The following is a 19,419-nucleotide window of genomic DNA, read 5'->3' as shown; positions in this document are numbered from 1 at the left end:
AGCTGAGGGAAGAGCCATGGGATCCTGGGTGATACCAGCACGCCTGGCTAACCCCTGGTGGCTGGTGGTGGCCAGCACAATCTGACCCACCCTGGATTCCAGGTGGGGACTGCCCTGCACCCCTCCAGAGGGAGGCCCCGCCCGAGGACAAGACCCTTTGCTGGCCCAACACTGCCACCTGCCTGTCAGCACCAGTACTGCAGCCCAGGTGCCAGGCTGCACCGTGGGACTCAAGCCCTCTGCCCACTCCCTTCACGGCAAAGGTTCGCAGGGTAAACTTGTAGTGCCAGTGAGCCTGGGCAAAGTCCCCTGGGGACGCAGATCTCCCCCCCATGCCCTGGTCTACACCCTGGGGAGATGGGGTGCTGGGTTGACCACCAGGCTAAAGGTTGGGCTGGGGATGGCAATTTCTCCCTCCAGTGGCCCTGTTTCTCTCCTCCTCCGCCCCCCACCCTGAATGCCAATCCCGCACACATGTCCGTTGCAAAGAACTGCAGCCTCTCTGAAGCGCTGGCTCCGCTCCTAAAGGAACATGGCAGGTGTGAGAGCACAGCCCTTGAGACCCGTTCAACCAAAACCGCAAGTTGCCAATCGGCAGATGTCTCAAGACTCGAGCTGGGAGGGCTGTTCCCTCTTCTGCCTCATATTCAAAGCCAAGGATCTGTCTGTTTTCTAACGAGACGTAGGTGGAATGATTTTTATTTTTTAAAGCATTTATTTATTTGGCCGTGCCGCACCTTAGTCGGGGCACATGGGATCTTCACTGCCGCGCACAGGCACAGTTGCCCCGCAGCATGTGGGATCTTAGTTCCCCGACCAGGAATCAAACCTGGGCCCCCTGTGCTATAAGGTGGATTCTCAACCACTGGACCACCAGCCAAGTCCCAGAATAATGACTTTTAAGGTATTTAACAGTTCAGAGTTGATGATGGCCATCTTGGACACCGTCAGCATGGGTGTGAATTTCTGATACCCTCCTCGTGGGTGAAAATTCAATACTCCCACCATGGGTGTGATGGTTCAGTGTCCACACACTGACGTCCTTACCGTTGGTATAAATACTCTCCTGCAGAGGAGCCGACTCACTGGAAAAAAAACCCTGATGCTGGGAAAGACTGAAGGCAGGGGGAGAAGGGGATGACAAAGGATGAGATGGTTGGATGGCATCCCTGACTCAATGGACATAAGTTTGCTCCAGGAGATAGTAAAGGACCGGGAAGCCTGGCTTGCTACAGTCCCTGGGGTTGCAGAGTCAGACACGACTGAGCAGTTGAACATTCACCTGCAGATGGAACGAGTCTGGTGAGTCAGGGGTGTGCCTTCGTCCCCTGCAGGGTTACACTCCCACCGTCCCGTTCTGTGTTGCCCACCCTCCGGGCTGTGGGTCCGAGAAAGGGAAGGAGCCTCTGTAACTCGAGTATAATTTGCCTTTTAATGAGAAGAACATGTGTAAATGACAGGACGCCACCGCCGTGCGCAGATGGCGATCACAGAATACCCATCAAATTCATTCTGCCCAAGGAAGGGAGGAAGGGAGGACTGCGGGGGGGTTTGGGGGCCGGCAGCCCCCACCCCCCTTGGTCCTGTGGATGATGGGGTCACCGACTGTCGGCCTGCGCACGCCTCTTGAACGGTAAGCAGAGATCGAAAGCACAGCAGCAATAATACTGGGTAAGTCCTTCCTTGCTTAAAACATCTGAATTAATTCATTGAAGGTATCAAAAATATACCCTGTAAACCAATATATCATTTACACCTGCCTTTCCTTCCCGCCGCTGCGGCAATGCTGCGTGAACCAAACAGTCCAGTTCCTCGGAGCAGCCGCTCGCCCCAGGCCTCACCTGGCCCTGTAGCCCGCCTGCCTGGCCTGACTCGGTTTCCCGCGGTCTCGTCGGCTGGGGCAGCCCCTGGGGCCCGGGGACAAGAGTGCTGGGGCCTGGACAGGGCCCGTGTCCGTCTGTCCAGAGTGCTAAGCGGGAGGGGGGTGGGGGGTGGACGGGGCTGGGGGTGCAGGGGCTGCGAGCTCAGTTTAGACTTTGGTTCCAAATGTGTTAAGGGGGGAGGCAGTGGCGTGGGAGGTGGGTGGTCGTCCTGCTTTGGGTCCCTGGCTGCCCCGGCTGTACGCGTGTGGCCGCCACACACGCCTGCTGCCCCCTGCCCGGCCCGGCCCGGCCCCTCCCAAGCACCAGGTAAACATCCCCTGAGTAAGGTCACTGCGCGGGCCAGCCGGGGCGGGAGTCGTAGTTAAGGCTTTAGACAGGCAAGGATGCCGGCTCTGGACGGACGGACGGGCGGACGGACGGGCGCACAGGCAGACTCAGGGGCTCCTTCCTCGGTGCGGGGAGTCGGCGGCCGCCTGCTCCTCGCCCCACTGCTTCGGCTGCTCACTGCCCCCTTCCCGCTCTGACCGTCACTCGCTGTCGGACAGCGTCTCGTACTGTGAGCAGAGCAGCGGCTTGGGCTCCTCGTCCCAGGCGTGGTGGGGGCCAGCCAGGGGCCCACTGCCCGCGGGGAGCCCAGGTGGGGGCGGGGAGGCCATGACCCCCGCCTGCAGCCGCATGATCAGGGGGTTGTAGGGGAACGGGGTCGACCCTGCCGGAGAGACCAGGAGAGACGACACGGTGAACCAGGCGGTCCCTGTGGGCCCCACCCCCCTGCCACCCTAGGGCCTTGCCCTCCTGCCTCCGCTGCCCCTTCTATCTCCTGAAGGTTCTCAAACTGCCCGCCTGGACTCCCCGCCACCACTCCCATCCCATCCATGCCCAGCAGCCTATCTTCCAGCCCTGTGGGCGCCTCCTTGCTGCTCCTGCCCTTGTCCCCGGGGCCTGTTCTGCAGCCAAGGGATATCCTGAACCTCCGCCAGGGACCTACTCACACTCAGAGAAATCGGGGGTGGAGGGCTCCCATGCAACCCCCCTGCAAACCCATGGGACTGGTCCCTGCCCATGAGCTTCTCTCTTCACTTCTGGAATCCTTCATCCTCTCTAACTGAACCCTTGCCCTCCAGCTGGGCCCTTACAGGAAGTGTCCCGACTCTGTGTGAGCCTGAGTTTAGCTGGGGAGGGCCCTGGGTGGTTTTCTCAGGACAGGCCTGACCACACGCTCCGCACACAGTAGGTGTTCGAGCAGCCGGCCTGGCCCCCTTGCCCAGCCCTGGTGCCCACCTGCGGACGAGGGCCGGTCCTCCCACACGCGGTTGGTGAGCGGAGTTCGGCGGTTGCAGTCTCCCTCCGAGTGCACCGAGGAGACGGAGGGTGGCCGGTCCCCAGACGCCAGGCCCGGGGCTGGAGACTTGGCTTTTCGGCTGCTGGGTCTGCCAGAGACTTTGGCCTTCCCTCCGCCACCTGCAGGGGGACACACAGAAGGGGCCGCGTTGGACTGTGAGGATAGGTCTCATGCTGTGGGCACTGGGGTATGGGTGAGGCCCTGACCTCCTGCTTCCTGGGCCCCCCTGGGAGGGAGAACAGCAGCTTGGGCCCCTGGGAAGCCAAAGAGGTCAACCAGATGTCCAGACCCAGCCATGCACCTGGATGTGCAGGGGTTTCTACTAGGGCAGTGAACAGAACTATGTGCAAAGCCCCCTCAGGCTGCCCTGAGGCCCATCTACCCACTATGGGCTAAACTCCAAGCACAAAGCCTCAGGCCTCTGGCTTGACCCTGACCATGGCCATGGCCCTAGGACTGCGCTAGGGCCTGGCGGGCTGCAGGCCCTCTGCAGAGAAGCCGGGAGCCCTGAGGCCAGGCCTGGGCTCGCATTAACTCCAGAAACTTCCTGGGGCCACAGTGTCCAGGTTAGAAAAATGGTTCAAGCGCTCTCCTTGCCCAGCCCTTGCTCTGATATGTGGAGTGTTGATTAGGGACCCAGGGCTGAGGGCGAGCTGGCCCGTGTCGTTTCCCTAACTCATCTGAGTTTGGGTCTGGCACACAGACCCTGGTCTCCTCCCCATTAGGCCCAAGGGCCAGCCGTGGACACGCATGGTGGCCACTGCAAGCACAGAGCCCACCGGCCTGGCTGCCCATGAGCCCAGGGGTCCCCTCGATCCACACAGAGAAGGTAAGGTCCTCACTCCAGCCCGACTGCCCCCAAGGAGACACAAGAGGGGCCGGGAAGCGGGCATCTGGGGACCCGTGTCCAGCAGGGTTTGAGGAAGGCAGGGCAGGGCTCGGGCAGTGGCGTGAGTGGTTTTAGAAAAGCGGCAGCTCCTTCGTGCCCAGTGGGCAAGGGTGGACCCGGGGCAACTCGGACACCTGGGGGTGCCCGCCCAGCTTGGGGTTAGCCAACTCCAGGACCACATCAAACACGCACAAAAGAATCAAGTCACAAGCTCCAAAGCTGGGGGTGGGGGGCGGGAGGTGGGGGGCGCTGGTCAGAGGACCGTGGAGGAGGAGGAGGAGGAGGAGGAAGAGGAGGAGGCGGGAGGATTAATGACACCAGGGTGGGGACAGACGGGGCGGGCGGGCGGGGCTGGAGGGCCAAGGCGGGAGGAGGCCTGCAGACCTGGCGAGGTGAGTGCGTGTTCGCTCCGTCCGTCAGCAGCGGTTATGGGCATAGCAGCAGCGGGCAGGCTGGCACTGGCATTCAGAGGGTTAAAAGCATTGGCGCTGAGCGGGTGCTCTTCCCACTGATCATATTTACCCATGAGCGCCTTTCTAATAATAGCCTCCAGCCCCATGTTGGTGCTGGCATGCTCCTGCACCGCCTGGCTTCTGCAGGTCATGAGGCCTGGGAGAGAGACACACACACAGAGGGGCCAGGAGGGGGCCAGAGTTGGGAGGGAGAGAGCAGCACAGAGGGAGAGGGAGGAGAAGAGAGAATACACAGTGAGCACATTTCGGCAAAGCGACGATTCTCGGTTTCCCTGTCTACCCCGCCCGCCCTGGTTTTCCCTGCGGGGCGACGGGGCGGGAGGCCTCCCTCTGACTTGGACACTGGAGACTCTTAGGGATTCCCGGTGCGGGTGAGGGGCAGAGGCAGGCTTTGGGGAAGTTACATGCTCATCACCCCCCCACCAAGCCTCACTTCTACTCTGCCCTCTGGGGACTCGGAAGCCCCTTCTGACTCCCTAACCCCAGCTGGGGCTGCATCATTATTGAAAATCCAAGTGGCCTTAAAAACAGGGAGTGGGGTGGAGGGCGGGATCAGAGGTCCCCTTAGTGAGGGGAAAGGGCTGCGAGGAAACTAAGTCCAGCCTGAGGGCAGTGCTGGGCATGGGGGAGTCCTTCCTTGGTTCCCAGGGCATGCTGGGGAGAGGGATGGGAGGAAGGTGACCAGACCCCTCCGGCCGCCCCCGCCTGGGAGCCCCCAGCCCCCTACCTGTGTCCAGCAACCCTGCAGCTAGGGCCTAACTCTCCTCCCACGCCTTCTCCCCGCCCAGGGAGCCATGAGGAGGAAGAGGTGCAGAGACGGACGGTGAGGGAGGGTCGCAGCCATGCAGTTACGGTGCACGCAGGGGTCAGGGCAGAGCTGGAGACAGTGGCCTGGCCGCGCCCGCCCGGCCACCCCAGCCCACAGTGGTCAGATCGACAGTTCCCCCCGTGGATCCTTCCAGACACCCACTGCGAAGTCAAGCCAGTTACTCCTCTTTTTCCGTTGACCAGGTTTTCTGACCCTCTCGTGTTTCCTAGGGACTTTTTGCAAACCCTGGGGAATGTGCCTCTTTGGGGCAATTTTTTTTTTGTTAAACCAGACTTCGCTTTCAAAAACTGCCAACGAAGCTCTCTGCCTGCTACCAGGCAAAATTTTTCATGAATTTTAAAACTTCTGCTCCGAGCCAACTGTATGATTAGCAAGTCTGGCTGACCCCTGACTCATCTGTAAGCTGGACTGCTGACTTCGTGACACGGCAGCTTCTAAAATCACATTTCTAAAGCAACTATATGCTGTCTACATTTTCTTTTTCTCTTCTTCCTTTTACTTCCAAACTCATTCACAGCCACAAAACTCCTTGACCATTTTTTTTTTTAAGCTGGGTCTTGGCCATGTTTCATCAGCACTTCAAATAAAAAAAGCCATGTCCATCAGGAAAAAGCAAATTTTCCAACAGGGGTGATGCATGGGTGGAGGGGTGGGGAGGGCATTTATGATCCTACAAACTAAAACACTGGGAAGTGGAAAAAGAAGATGTGAGGGATACTGGTCACGAAGGTTCCTCAGTAGGTTAGCATCCTACAATCACAGATGAGCCTGACACCAAGGTCATGGATACGTGGTCTGACTGGTGCTTAGTCAGGAAGCTGACCCACCGCCAGTACTAAAGCAGAAGCTAAAGCAGCAGAGACTGAGGTCTTGGGGAAGTTCTTTTGTTTGGATTAAACTGCTCCAAAGAAAGTTGAATCTAATTTATATACAAGTTTTCACATAAATCTTGGTTGTTGTGCATGAATTTCTACATACACATGCACCTGCGTGTCTCAGCGTGTCGGTCAAGGTTTGGAACATTCTGCAAACATCCATCTCTGACCATCTTGTTGTTTCGACCAAATTGCCTCCTCCCTGTTGCCTAAGGCTCAGCATTTAGAGGCCCCATGGCCCCTGATAAAATCCAATAGTTGTCTTTTGCTCAGCCCGTTCCTGGAGCTGTGATGGCCCCCAGAGAAGGTCAATATGTCCCCCTGTGTCCCTCCTGACGATGCTCCCACTCTGGCAGAGGGCCAGCCCCATCTGCTCTGGGCTCAGCCATTTCATACCAGACACAAAGCCCTTCCCCAAGGCCCCACCCTACAGAGGCAGCAGAAATGCACAGTGTGGCCCCTACTGGAGGCTGGGGGATCCAACCTCAAGGGCCTCCAACGCATCATAGAAGGCTTAAGTTTCAGCTTAAAGACACGTGTGGATTTTACACTCTTCTCAGAATACATCGGCAGTGTTCCCCTAGCTCCCTGGCTAGCATATTCAAGTAAAACTGACGCTCTATCTATATAAAATGCCCACCTGGACCCCGAGGGCAGCCTGTATGCACACAGGCCCACTCCCCATCCACAGACTCGAGTTTCCATCTGAGACCCCAACAGATAAGCCAGGTAAGTTTCTGGACAGCTGTGTGTGATTCTAACACTGTCCTAAATGCACCAGGAGGCCTTGAAATTGAACTCCAAATAAAGACTCATTGCAGGCCTCCCCCTCCCCCACCTCCGGTCTTTTATGTGCATCTGTATCCCCACCGCAAGGTTTATTTAGACCAGAGGAGGGGACGCACTTGAACTGAGAAAGGCTGCTTGTCACCACAGCTATAGCCCATGTGGGGCCCAGAGACCTCCATGACCTCACTCTCGAGTCTCCTCCTGGGTCCAGACACCCAGTGTGACCTCCCCAGGTGCACAGTGACGGGGGTGGGGTGGGGGGACAGGCACAGGGCTGGCAGCCCCCGGGATGGATGGTTACCTGCTCCGGTGATGGCGGGCATGTTGAAGATCTCCGTCCCCGGCTGGCCGATATCTGGAGGGGGACGATAAGAAGGGTGAGGGCGACGGGCCCACAGATCCTGGAAATCATCTGCCCCGTCCCCCCTACCCCCCGCCCCCGCCACCTGCCCCACTCCCCTGTCTGGTCTAGGCAAGGTGCGCCAGCCAGGAGCTTGTGCAATGCAGCAGGGCTAGTCTCGTTCCATGGGATTCTCCTGGCAACAATACTAGAGTGGGTTGCCATGCCTTCCTCCAAGGGATCTTCCCGACCCAGGGATCGAACTCGTGTCTCTTGACATCTAGCTGCATTGGCAGGTGGATTCTTTACCACTAGCACCACCTGGGGCAGCACTTGAGACTCTGTATTTCTCTTTTTAAAAAGGCAGCCTGCCATACCTAACACCTCACTTGGCTATGCCTCGAGTCTTGGAAGCTTGACTATCCTGTGTGTGTGCTAAGTTGTTCAGGTCTGACTCTCTGCAACCCCATGACTGCAGTCCTTCAGGCTCCTCTGTCCATGGGATTCTCCTACAAATGGACCCTGAGCACTTGTGTGGAGGTTCTAGCACAGCTAGAGGGGAGCACAGAGCTACTCATACACCCTTGACCAAAGAGGAGAAGGTCATCCTCTTCAGCTGAGCACACAGCTCTGGGAGGCACACGCGTGGAGCAGCAAGGGAGGAAGGGGACACCTGCCAGCCAACCAGGTCAGCCAAATCAACCCTGGTGATCAATGGGGTGACAGAGGTCACAGCCAGACGGCCCTGACATCTGAGCTTTTGCATTCTGAGTCAGCTCTCAGGGCCTGCTCACCCGCTGGCCAGCGCACGGCACTTGACAAGGTTCTGGACTTAATAGCCTGGGCCAGGGACTGTCTGCAAGGTTGCAATGCCAGCGCCAGAAAAAGAAAAGGCTCTGCAAGGCCCTTGAGCTCCCCCCGACTGAAGAGCTCTTTAAAGCTGGGGATGTGAAGACCCTTCATTCATTGGTTTACTGGCTCATAGGTTCTCCTGAGCATGTTACGGGCCAGGTGCTGTGCTAATAGGGGTGGGGAGCTGAGCCAGGACTGACATCCAGGAACCACATAAACGGGGAAAATCACAAATGTGAGGAACGCTGAGAATGGGAGACACACGGAGCCCTTGTATGAGCGTGACCCGCATCTCTGGTGCCCAGCGTGAACTGGCCCATTCGTGCAAATATTCCCCGAGAGCCCCCTGTGTGCTGGGCACAATTCTGGGCACTGCATTCTGTGCCACCAGATACCTACAGCAAAAAAACAGACTACCCCGGGCTCCCTGAACATGAGGTGACGGGCCAGCGGGAGAGGTCCCGCCCTGCTGTCATCCCGCTCCCGGGGAGGGGGGCGCCCTTACTGTATTCTGACTCATTCCGGTTGTGGGTGTTCAGCTTCTTATTGATCTCCTGTTTCTTGGATTTGACCATGGCCGAGTTGCTCTCAGTCAGCTTGCTGAAGAATGCCGGCGGCTGGCTGGTGTTGCCTGGAGATTTGGAGCCTATCCTGCTGCGAGGGTCAGACACCGCAGGTCAGTTCACTTGGCGCTGAGCTTGCACACCCTTGATGATGGGGCGCTCACCACCTGAGCTGCCTTAGAAATTCAGAATGATGCTTCTCCCACCCCCAAGCCTGCTTCCTCGGTCTCTTAGGGACCATGTCTCCTGAAATCCCCTATCCATGGGCACAGGGTATCTCTGGAGAACCCCAGCTGTCCTGGTGGGCCATACCTGTCTGCCTGCCACAGTCAGACACCCAAAAAAGGGCTTGGGGAACCAAAATGGGCTCAGATCACACCTTCCCCTGAGATCAGGGGACTTTTTTCTCTGCCTCCATCCCAACCCTGACCCGGTCCAGCACGTTTAGCTCTTTAAATCTCAGATCCTCAAGTGTCAGCAACAGGGGCCCAGACTGAGCTGAGAGACCCCAGCCCAAGACTCTGGAAGTTGCCATGGAGGTCTCCCAAGTTTCGACCTTGTTTAGCAGGTCTGAGGTCCTCAATTGCACCCCAAAGCCCTTGTCAAGCCCCCAGTTGCACAGCAGTGGACCAAGGCCACAGGTGGGCAAGGGCTGTATTTCTGAGCACCCCAGGAAGGGGAGGGGCCACCGAGAAGATACCTGGGCTCCGCCTGCTCCCCGTCCCGGTACAGCAGCGGGTACATGGTGCCCCGCGGATGCCCAGGCTCCACCATGCCTTCTGGCGGGGACACAGGTTCGATACCATCCTCGCCGCTGCCCAGGGCTGACGTCTTGCTTGGCTCTGGAGACCTGGGTGGACAGAGGGTCCCAGTGGTGGTCAGAGCTCTGAGCTCTCCCTCTCGAAGGGGGTGCACCCCTCCCTTCACTCCCCTGCAAGCCTTGCCTCACTATAAACCAGCGCTGAGCACACTTTTCCTATAAGGGGCCAGATAGTAAATGTTTCAGGAGTGATGGGCCAGTTGTGGTCTCAACTAATTCTTCTTCGTTTAAAAAGAATAATCCTTCAAAAATGTAAAACCGTCTTCAGCTCACAGACTGTCCAAGAACAGGCTATGGGTGGGATCTGGCCCATGGGTGGCACTTTGTTGAGCCCCTGCTGCTCCCCCACACCAGGGACCCCATCGTTCCCCCAAAGACATCCTGCCATCTCCTTTCCTCTGTGTGCCACCCAGAATGACTCCCTCATCCTAGTGGAGGGCCCTCAGTGGGGGGCTCTCCCCTCTCCTCTCCAACCGGAGGCCCCTAGGGGTAACCAGGAGTGTGAAGTGCATGTGTGCCTGCTAGGAGGCTGCTCTCACATCACACAGCTCTACTTCGAATCCCAGCTCCGCCACTTACTGGCTGCGTCCCTGTGGGCAAGTGAGTTCACTGCTCTGTGCCTCAGTTTCTTCATCTGTGAGATGGTGTAACACTGTCTACACTCCCTGAGACTGTGGTGAGGATCCTGGTTGGCGTGTGTGAAGGGTTTAGCTCGGTGCCTGGAATCCCCATAGAGTGTGGTGCACATATCAGCTAGGGGTCCAGCTGCTCTGTGACCTTGAGCCAACTCCCCGACCTCCCAGATCTTCACCCTTCCTGCAGAGGACACCTAACGAAGCTCCTCGGTGGGGACTGGCAAGGGGCACCCTATCTCCCACCCCTGCTCACCTCTTGCCCCCTTCACTGTGGGGTGAGCCACGGGCCTGGGTGCCGTGGTCCGGGGGTGGGAGGTAGAGGTCGCTGGGCGGGCGGCGGAGGTCCAGGACAGGGCAGCTGGCTCCGGGGAAGGAGTAGAGGGGGGCGGGGAGGGGCGCGCTGAGCTGCTGCGGGTGGTGCCGCGTGTAGTCCTGCGTGATGACCTCCTGCAGGCCAAGGGTCAGGGGAGACATGAACGGTCAGGTGTCAGCCAGCTGCCAGAACCTTCCAGATGGGGTGAGGGCTGCGCTGAGCTTTGGGGGCAGAACCCTGGGGTGTGGTCCTCGGCTCCCCAGGAGCTTTGAGCCTGCCTGTAGCAGCTCAATGCCCCCAGGTGCGTGGGGTGAGGCCAGAAGTCCCCAGCTGGGCCCCGAGATGGGTCAGATTCAACTGGCCTGTGTGTGTGAGGTTTGGATCGCGGATGGGATTGTGCACCGGATGCCCCATCAGTGCAGGAGGAGGGGGAACAGCTACAGCACCTGAGTTGGAGACGACTCTGGGACCTCCGGCATGACGTGCCCTTGCCAACCCCCAGATCCCTGGTTTGCCCCCCACCCCTATCCAGGACTCAGTTTACCCATCAGAGGACATGTGGACCCTCCTCCCCTCCCTTTCTCGGGACCTAGTCCCGCCCGAGGTGCAAAGGCAATGACGAGGCAGGGTAGTTACACTGATGTGCTGTGCCAGGGTGACCACCCGCTGGTGACCTTTGACCCCCGGGGTGGTCTGGAGCAGCGGGCTGGACGAGGGCTGGCTCTCAGGCAGCGGCCGCAGGTGTGGGAGGTGTGCCGCCTCGCCGCTGAGCTTCCCCGGGCCTGCGGGCAGAGCAGGGCTGGTCAGGGCGTGGCCGGGTGGGCAAGGCCGGTTCCCCCCTGGGGCTGCTGTCCTCAGAACCCGGCTCCGCCCTTTGAGCTGAGACACGGGCCGACTCCACCACCTCGGAGTGCCTCGGCTCCCCGTCGGTGTGGGGCGGGACCCCACCTGGCTGTTTGTGCCGCAGGTCTCCCTCCAGGTGGCTCTTGTCGAGCTCCTCCAGGTGCTTGGGGAGCCCCTTGTCGTGGGTCAGGCTGGGCGAGCTCACGGGGCTCACGGGCTCCACCCCGTCAGGGCTGTAGCTGCCGCCGTGGTAACCTGCAGCCAGGCGAGGCCCTGAGTCAGGCCAACGCCAGGGCCAGGGCTGCCCTTCCCAGCCCGCCCCTCCACGCTGGATGGGTTCCCCCGGAAGATTTGGGCGGACGGAGAGCGGCAGTGAGCTGGCGTGAGGGCTGCTGGCCAGCCGGGGGTGGGGACATGTCGGGAAAGGAGGGTGAGACGGTACTGCAGGGAGAGGTGGAGACGGAGCAGAAAGGCAGACAGGGGGAGGGGGACAGAGAGGCCCAGGGAGAGCGCGACAAGGTGGGGGAAGGGGCCCCGGAGACAGGCCCTGCTGGTGGGGGCTGGCGGTGGGGACTGAGACGAGGCAGGATGAGTTTCGGGGAAGGGAGTGTAGAGGCAGCGGATGGGCGGTGAGGGTGTGAGGTCAGTGTGGCGGCGAGTGACACTCAGATCCCAGGGTCCCCCCGACATCCCCCTCTCCAGCACAGAGCAGCCCTGAGCTGGGGCTAGAGGTGGGAGACAGGCAGAGAAGACTCCCCTCTTCCCCGGGGAAGCTGGCTGGTGGGTCGGCAAGGGAGACACAGGGCCAGAGCATCCCCAAGACCCCCTCTGACCTCCTGGGCAGAGGACGCAGGGGCCAGGTTCCCAGCTCCTCCTGGGAGGCGGGAGGGTGCTCCTCTTTCCTCCCCGACGTCCCCCCCACTGTACGCCTCGGGGGGCAGTGGGGCGGGGTGGGGCAGGCGTCCTCCAAACCACACACAGCAGCAGGCAAAGGCGTGGGCCTGCGCCCCTCGGCAGCCCTGCTCCCCAGACAAAGGTGCAAAGGGGGAGATGGGAGGCGCGGCTGGAGTCAAAATCACAGATCCATTCATTAAAGGAAAAAAAAGCGAAAATCCAAAAGAAAAAAGAAAAATCATGATAAAAATGATGTGCAAATGATGAAGTGCTCCCCCCTCCGATCAGAGGGGTGGGTGGGCGCAGCCTGAGGAGTCATCAGAGCGTGCAATCGACGGAGACGAGTCTCAAAACAAAAGACCGAAACCAACGAAAAACGGGGGGAGGGGAAAAACAAAAAGCAGAGATCTGAAAATATCTTTAGGCCACAAGACGGGGTGGGTGGGCGGCGGGGCCGGAAGTCTTACCATCGCGAGGGGAGTCGTTGGCCAGCGAACCTCCTTCTCGCGGCCCTTTATCGTGAGCAATTTGACGCATGATTATCGCGTCTATGAAGGTGGCCGCTGTCAGGGTGGTCTTACCCAGAGAACGGAGTTCCAATTCCTGGATGGAAAAGGGTTTACTTTGAGTCTTTTCCCGGTGCAGGTCCGCAGCTGAGGCGGGGGGTGCCGGCTGGTCCGGGCTGGCGTGGTGGGATGCGAGGCTCTTCGCTGGGGCACGGGCGATGGCCGCATGGCCGGAGCCGGGGGGCGCCAGGGGCCGGGGCTCGGAGCCCTTGCCGGGGGAGGAAGCGGGCTCCAGACCGGCGCGGGCCGGAGGCTTGGTGAGGAACGTGTGGCCAGCATCCGTGCGGGGCCGCTCGGGCCGGGCGACCCGAGAGGCCTCCTTAGGCAGCAAGACAGGCTCCATGAGGGTGGGGTAGACCCCGTCGAGGGTGCCGCCCAGCGGGCAGTGGGTGGCGGGTGGGAATGTGGCAGCTGGGCGGACAGGCGAGGAGGTGGAGGTGGACCTGGGGGAGGAGAGAGAGGGTCAGCAGCTGCAGGAGTCACAGCCGGGTCCCTGGAGGCTGAGGCAGGGTCACTCCCCATGGTGACACCCTGAGGGGCCGCCACTGCCCGGAACAGCACCAACAGTCCCCAGAATAAACGCTCACAACTGTGGCCTGCGAGACCCCATGCCATAGGGCCTCACCTACCCCATCCATCCATCTACCCATCCATCCACCCATCTACTCATCCATCCATCCATCTACTCATCCGTCCATGCATTCATTTACCCATCCATCCATCCATCTACTCATCCATCCATCCATCTACCCATCCATCCACCCATCTACCCATCCATCCATCCATCTACCCATCCATCCACCCATCTACCCATCCATCCATCCATCTACTCATCCATCCATCCATCTACTCATCCGTCCATGCATTCATTTACCCATCCATCCATCCACCCACTCATGCACCCATCCACCCATCTACACACCCATCCATCCATCCATCTACCCATCCACCCATCTACCCATCCATCCATCCATCTACCCATCCATCCATCCATTCATCCAACCATCTACCCATCCATCCACCCATGCACCCATCCATCCATCCACCCACCATTCATCCATCTACCTACCATCCATCTACCTACCATCCATCCACCTACCCATCCATCCATTCATTCACCCACACACCTACCCACCCACCCATCCACCCACCCATCCATCCATCATCCCATCAACTCAAAACCTCTTACTGAGCATCTATGTCAGACATGTTCTAGACATCAGGGATATGACAGTGCACAAAACAGAAAAAAGTGCCTTATGTTCCAGGTGAGGAGACACACTACATACAGGCTCATATGATAACATGATAGATTAAACTCCTATTATTGTGGCAATTGCTTGAAGGTAATGATTGTGGGTGAAAAACAAGAAAACAGCAAGGGAGCTCTCAGGCATGGGTATGGGGGAATGTCTCTCTGAGGGGCTGGCATACGAGCTGGAGAGGAAGTGAGCAAGCCCCGTGAAGAATCAGAACGCTAAGGGCAAAGGCCCTGAGGGTGGGCCAGGGTGGGTGGTTAGAGGAAAGGGCAGGGGCGCCCAGTTCTTCCACCTCAGCCACCAGGGGCCACAAAGGGCTCCTTGCTGTCTTCTCTGCCCAGACAGCTCGCCTCACTCCAATGGGGGTGGAGCCAGCTACTCGAGAGTCCCATGCCTCTTCCTTCAGGCAGCCTTCCCTGACTGCTGCCTTGGTCTAAACCATAAGCCCGGAGAGGGCAGGGCTTGCATCACCGTGTCCCCCATACCCAGCATAGGGCAGGAGACCCACTGCAAGCCCACCAGGAGGAAGAAATGCGCAAATGCACTCCCTCTGACCTTCAAGGGCTAGTGTAATTATCCCCACACTGCAGATGAGGAAACAGGCTTGGACATGAGCTGGCCCGGCTCTATCTCTCGTTGGCCTCTCTCTCTAGTCCAATGTTTCCATGAGGAAGTCTTTCACTAACCCTCACCCTCAAGGGTCTTCCTCAGCTGCCACTTGGGAAGGCCTTGATGTTCCTGCTCCAGCTTCTCAGTGGCTGTCGCTGGTGGGAGCTCACGTCTGGGCACCCTGCTCTTAGAGTCAGGTGCTCCTGTTCTGTGTAACTGCTGGGAACTGACTCGGAGGACACCAAGATGATGCTTCTGGTAAATGATGCTGTTATTTTTTTGTAATTGGAATTGTGGTGGGGAGGGCGTGATTTAGAGCAGCCAAATGTGGGGAGACTTGCACGAAGGGACGCTTCATTCTGGAAGAAGCAGTTGCCTCCACACAGGTCCCTGGGCAGGGAGGGACCTTGGGGAACTCCTGCCCCCCGTCAGGCAGCTCAGCCCACAGGCCTTGGGCAGCAGTAGGAGATGGGTCACCAGCGGGGGCTCAGGCCTGCTGTGATAGGAAGTGGACTCCGGGGACCAGACACATCCAGGACCTCTGCAGGTTCTCCAGTCTCCAGGGAACCTCTGGACTCTGTCCAGACAGAGGCACCCAATCTCCTCCTCCCTGTGGGGCTCTGCTGAATCCCTGGAGGAGCAGGAAAGCCTCTCCTCACAGCCCTCACTGTGTCTCTCCCTCTCTGCTCCACAGACTCCATTCCTGAACTCCACAACCTACCCAGCTGATCACCTATCCACCCACCAATCCCCATCCACCTATTCATCCATCCACTGACCCAACCCCCATCCACTGACCCAACCCCCATCCACCCACCTAACCCATCACCTATCCACCTCCCCATCTACCCACCCACCCACCCACCCCAACTATCCATTCCTCCGCTGACCCATTCACCCATCTACACGTCATCCACCCATCTAACCATCCAATTAGCCTCCCATCTATTCATCCACCTATTCACCGAGCTCTAACCATCAGTCCATTCGTCCACCCACTGTCATCCACCTGTCTATCCACCCACCTATCCATTCCTCTAGTCTGCCTTCCATCCATCCATCTACCACTGACCCACCTATGCACCTACCTACTCACCTGTCATCCATCCACATAAGTAGATAATGTCCACTTATCCAAATCTGTTACTACCCATCCATCTAACCAAATCGTCCATCAATTCACCTCCTCACCCAACTCTGCCCACCGTCGCTCACCCTCCCATTTATCCCGGGACCCACTGGTACCCGTGCACATCCCTCCACCTGTATCCAGCGACCAGCCCCCCCTCACCATGGGCCTGCCCCCTCCCCTGTGCCAACCTGGCCCACCTCAGGACCGTGGGCGTGCTGGGCTCCACGGAGGTGATGATGCTCTTCATGCCCGTGTTGTGCAGCACGCTGGGCCTCTGCTGGATGGCGTCCTGGGTCCGCGGTGAGATGGGCGAGTGCTGGTGGGCGTGGGAGTGGGAGGCGGGGCGGCTGCTGCTGCTGCCCCCACCACCGCCGCTGCCACTGCTGCCGCCACCGCCGCCGCTGCTCTGCTCCGTACCTGGGGGAGACAAGCGGAGCTATCAGACACCTGGTGCGGCTGCGAAGACCCCACCCCTGACCCCGGCCCCGGGGCGCAGGGTTGGGGCTCAGCCGTCCTACCGGGTCTCCAGATGGGCGCGTGCTCCACCGTGGTGGTGGACGTGAGGATGGACTTCTCCCGCTCGCGCTCGCGGTCGCGCTCCCGTTCCCGCTCCCGCTCGGTCGAGGACGTGCCGGTGGGTTTTGTCAAGTGAGTGGGGCCTCCTGGAAACCCAAAGGCCTGCGGCTCAGCCCCAGGGACAGGAAGCCCGCCCCACCACCCCGACTCATCTTCCGGGATGGAACAGAGAGGGCAAAGCATCTGCCCAAGGACACCCAGCACTGGGGTGGGGGCACCACCTGGGGAGAGCGGAGAGCTGCTGAGCCGGCTGCCGAAGTGCTGGGGTGCGGTGGGGAGGTAGGCGAGACGGTCCATGGCGGTGGCTGGCGTGCCTGGTGTCGGGGGAACCAGCACAGGCAGGTGTGGCACTTGAGACAAGTCGATGATGCCTGTGAGAGAGGGGGTGGGGTCGGGGACTGCAGCCACGTGGGGAGGTGAGGAGCCAGGCTGCCTGCTCGCTGGACTGCCGCGCCGCACCCGGGGGAGCACCGCGCACCCTCTGAGAGGCAGCACTGCCCGGTGCTCCCTCCTTGGTCCACGCCCTAGGTCTGAAAGCCGGCTGCTCACAGCCCCTCCTCCCTTTGCTCCCAAGCCCTGAAGCAGAGGTAGCTTGCAGGTGGCACCACTGCATACACTGCTGTGCCCCTTTTGTCCATGACCCTAGGGCATCAATCAGTTGCTTGTATTCAGTCCCCACTGTTTGAAATACCTAGTGTGACCAGTTTTAACAACTGGACCCTAACTAGGACTTGGTTGTTCCGAAAGAACATTCCGGAAGTGTTTCTAGAGAGTGTAATATTCATGTGCAAAGTAACCATGGGCTGGGTGCTCATCAAGGGAACAACTTCAAACAGCCTTACATTTCCATGTAAGGACCGCATACATCAACAGGACACACAGGCACATGCACAGCCCATGTGTCATCCAGGATGCAACCACACACAACTCTAAACCACTGGCGGTGTGGTGGTGAATACGTGGGCTTTCATTGCCATGGAAACCTGAGTTTGCTCCCTGGTCGGGGAACTAAGATCCCACAAGCTTGCGACGTGCAGCCAAATTAATAAGTTAAAATGAACCACCCGCTGGGTCCGTGTGTGCTCTCAGCAAGGTGACACCACCCAGGACTCTACAGTGACCACTCTTGGCAAGGACAGGTGTACAGGAGTGGGCACATACATGTACTGTGCTTTCAAGAACCTGGGCAAACCAGGGATAAGACCGATTCTGGGTAGAGGGTCCTGCCCACCCGTGTGCCTGGCAGCACCCCGCCCCACCCACCTCGTGGGCCAGTGGCGTAGTTGAGGGCCAGCGAGGACTCTCGGGGCGACAGGCCCCTCAGCATGTCGGCTCGCTGGGCCATGGCGGTGGCCGCGTTGTGGTGCATCTGCTGCGAGGTGATGTAGTCATTGATGATTGTCTGGCGGTTCTCCAGCGCCGCCGTGTCGGGGTAGCCACGGATGAGGTAAGGCGGGTACAGGTGTGGGTAGGTGGGGTTGGGGGCCAGGTGCCGGGGCAGGTAATAGGCAGCGGCTGCCAGGAGAAGGGGAATCAGTTCAGGCCGGCCCACACCTCAGCTGGGAATGGCCCTCTGCCTGTCTTAATGCCCCCAAAACTTCTCCCAAACACTCCCACAAAACAGAATTGAGAGCCTCAAAGTAGAAAAACCCTTGCTCTCCAACATGCACGAGGGTGCCTCTTATTGAGAATATTCCTGGGATCAAAATTCACCCAAACACAGGGTATCCGAAATGTGGATCACAAAAATACCTAAGGGCTGTGTCCTTTTAAACAGATTTTCAGATCATGTCTGTTTGGGGAACGCACACCCTTGAGCCCTCTTTTAATACATTTGCAATTTTCAAGGCGCAGATAAGTCTCACAGGAAAAGAAAACCATTGAAAAAATGTTTAACCCAGCATGACCCTGAGACCCTCCAAGAGAAATTCTTTCTCACCTCAACTGCTGACCTGACTGCAATGCTGGGTCCCTCACTCTCCCTGCCCTGCATGCCTCAGTTTCCCCTTCTAGTGGAGCCTAGTTGATGCCTGAGGAGCCCTTGGGCTGACACTGATGCTACAGGGTTCCTTGGGTCGCGGACAATCACCTGCATCCAGAGGGATTCCTCGGGGTATGGAGGTGGGGTCGAAGGCCAGCGGGATGTGGCCGCGGTACAGGTCCACGCCGCTCACTCCCCGGAGCAGGTGCTCGTAGGGCGAGATGGGGTGGGGGTGGTGCTCAGGCACGCTGCTGTGCGGGGACTTGGCAATCTCCCGGGGCGTGGATGTCAGCTTTCGGTCCTGAGATGCCTTGCTGGATGAGAGACTGCCTGTGGGGATGAACCAAGTGCGGATGGCATTGGACCTCAGACACAGGTGTCCCACCCCCTACATGGGGGCTGCTGAAGCTAGTGCTTATGGGAAATCATTTGAGGGTAGGGTTTCTGGGGTCCCAGGAACCAGGCCTCTTCGTCCATCCACTTGCCTCTAGTTCATTTTTCCTTTTATTTACTCATTCCCTCATTCGCTTCTGCTTTTTATTCTTTTAAAAGGCTCATACATTCTTCTATTCTCTTTTCTGTTCATTCATTCAATCAACCAAAAAAATTTATCACATGTCTATGATATGCCTAGTACTTTCTAAGAGCTGGGGCTCCCACACCAATCAAAATAGGAAAACCCTGGCCCCCATGGGGCTGACATTCAATGCACGAGGTAGATGATCAACTAGTCATCAAAAAAGAATTTCAAAGTAATAAATGCTCTGAAGAAAAATTTAAACTGTGATAGAATGTGACCAGAACAGTGAAGGTGGACGGTGACCATAAGTAACCTCCCTGACAATGTGACATTTGAACAGAGTCCTGAAGGGCAAAAAGAAACCAGTTAGGCAAAGATCTGAAGGGGGGAGGGTGCATTTCAGGCATAGGGAAACTGCACGTGCAAAGGTCATGAG

At 58.6% G+C, this 19,419-nt stretch overlaps 1 protein-coding gene across 17 annotated transcripts in view; it reads right to left on the bottom strand.

Moving 5' to 3' along the window:
• Nucleotides 1-1,413: 1,413 nt before the first annotated feature.
• The window catches only part of NCOR2 (nuclear receptor corepressor 2), a 232,987-nt gene continuing 214,981 nt past the window's right edge, over nt 1,414-19,419 (bottom strand). For 9 of the 17 annotated variants that reach the window (XM_055404708.2, XM_088828109.1, XM_088828105.1 and 6 more), the window contains 15 exons: nt 18,572-18,793; nt 17,746-17,997; nt 16,704-16,853; nt 16,425-16,568; nt 16,104-16,323; nt 12,808-13,349; nt 11,552-11,701; nt 11,240-11,385; nt 10,544-10,737; nt 9,536-9,685; nt 8,778-8,926; nt 7,382-7,435; nt 4,499-4,723; nt 3,165-3,344; nt 1,414-2,592 (listed from right to left, as the gene is read on the bottom strand). In XM_055404708.2, the coding sequence (XP_055260683.2) occupies nt 2,411-2,592; nt 3,165-3,344; nt 4,499-4,723; nt 7,382-7,435; nt 8,778-8,926; nt 9,536-9,685; nt 10,544-10,737; nt 11,240-11,385; nt 11,552-11,701; nt 12,808-13,349; nt 16,104-16,323; nt 16,425-16,568; nt 16,704-16,853; nt 17,746-17,997; nt 18,572-18,793 (2,960 nt within the window). In that variant the 3' untranslated portion in view covers nt 1,414-2,410. The remainder of the gene's footprint in view (nt 2,593-3,164; nt 3,345-4,498; nt 4,724-7,381; nt 7,436-8,777; nt 8,927-9,535; nt 9,686-10,543; nt 10,738-11,239; nt 11,386-11,551; nt 11,702-12,807; nt 13,350-16,103; nt 16,324-16,424; nt 16,569-16,703; nt 16,854-17,745; nt 17,998-18,571; nt 18,794-19,419) is intronic. The other 8 variants (XM_088828110.1, XM_088828111.1, XM_088828113.1 and 5 more) reach the window with 6 other exon arrangements.

The sequence above is a fragment of the Moschus berezovskii genome, chromosome 19, assembly GCF_049115385.1.
Source record: "Moschus berezovskii isolate FMDL1 chromosome 19, NW_MosBer_1.0, whole genome shotgun sequence".
NCBI classification, from domain to species: Eukaryota; Metazoa; Chordata; class Mammalia; order Artiodactyla; family Moschidae; genus Moschus; species Moschus berezovskii.
This window is presented reverse-complemented; position numbering and strand designations above follow the sequence as displayed.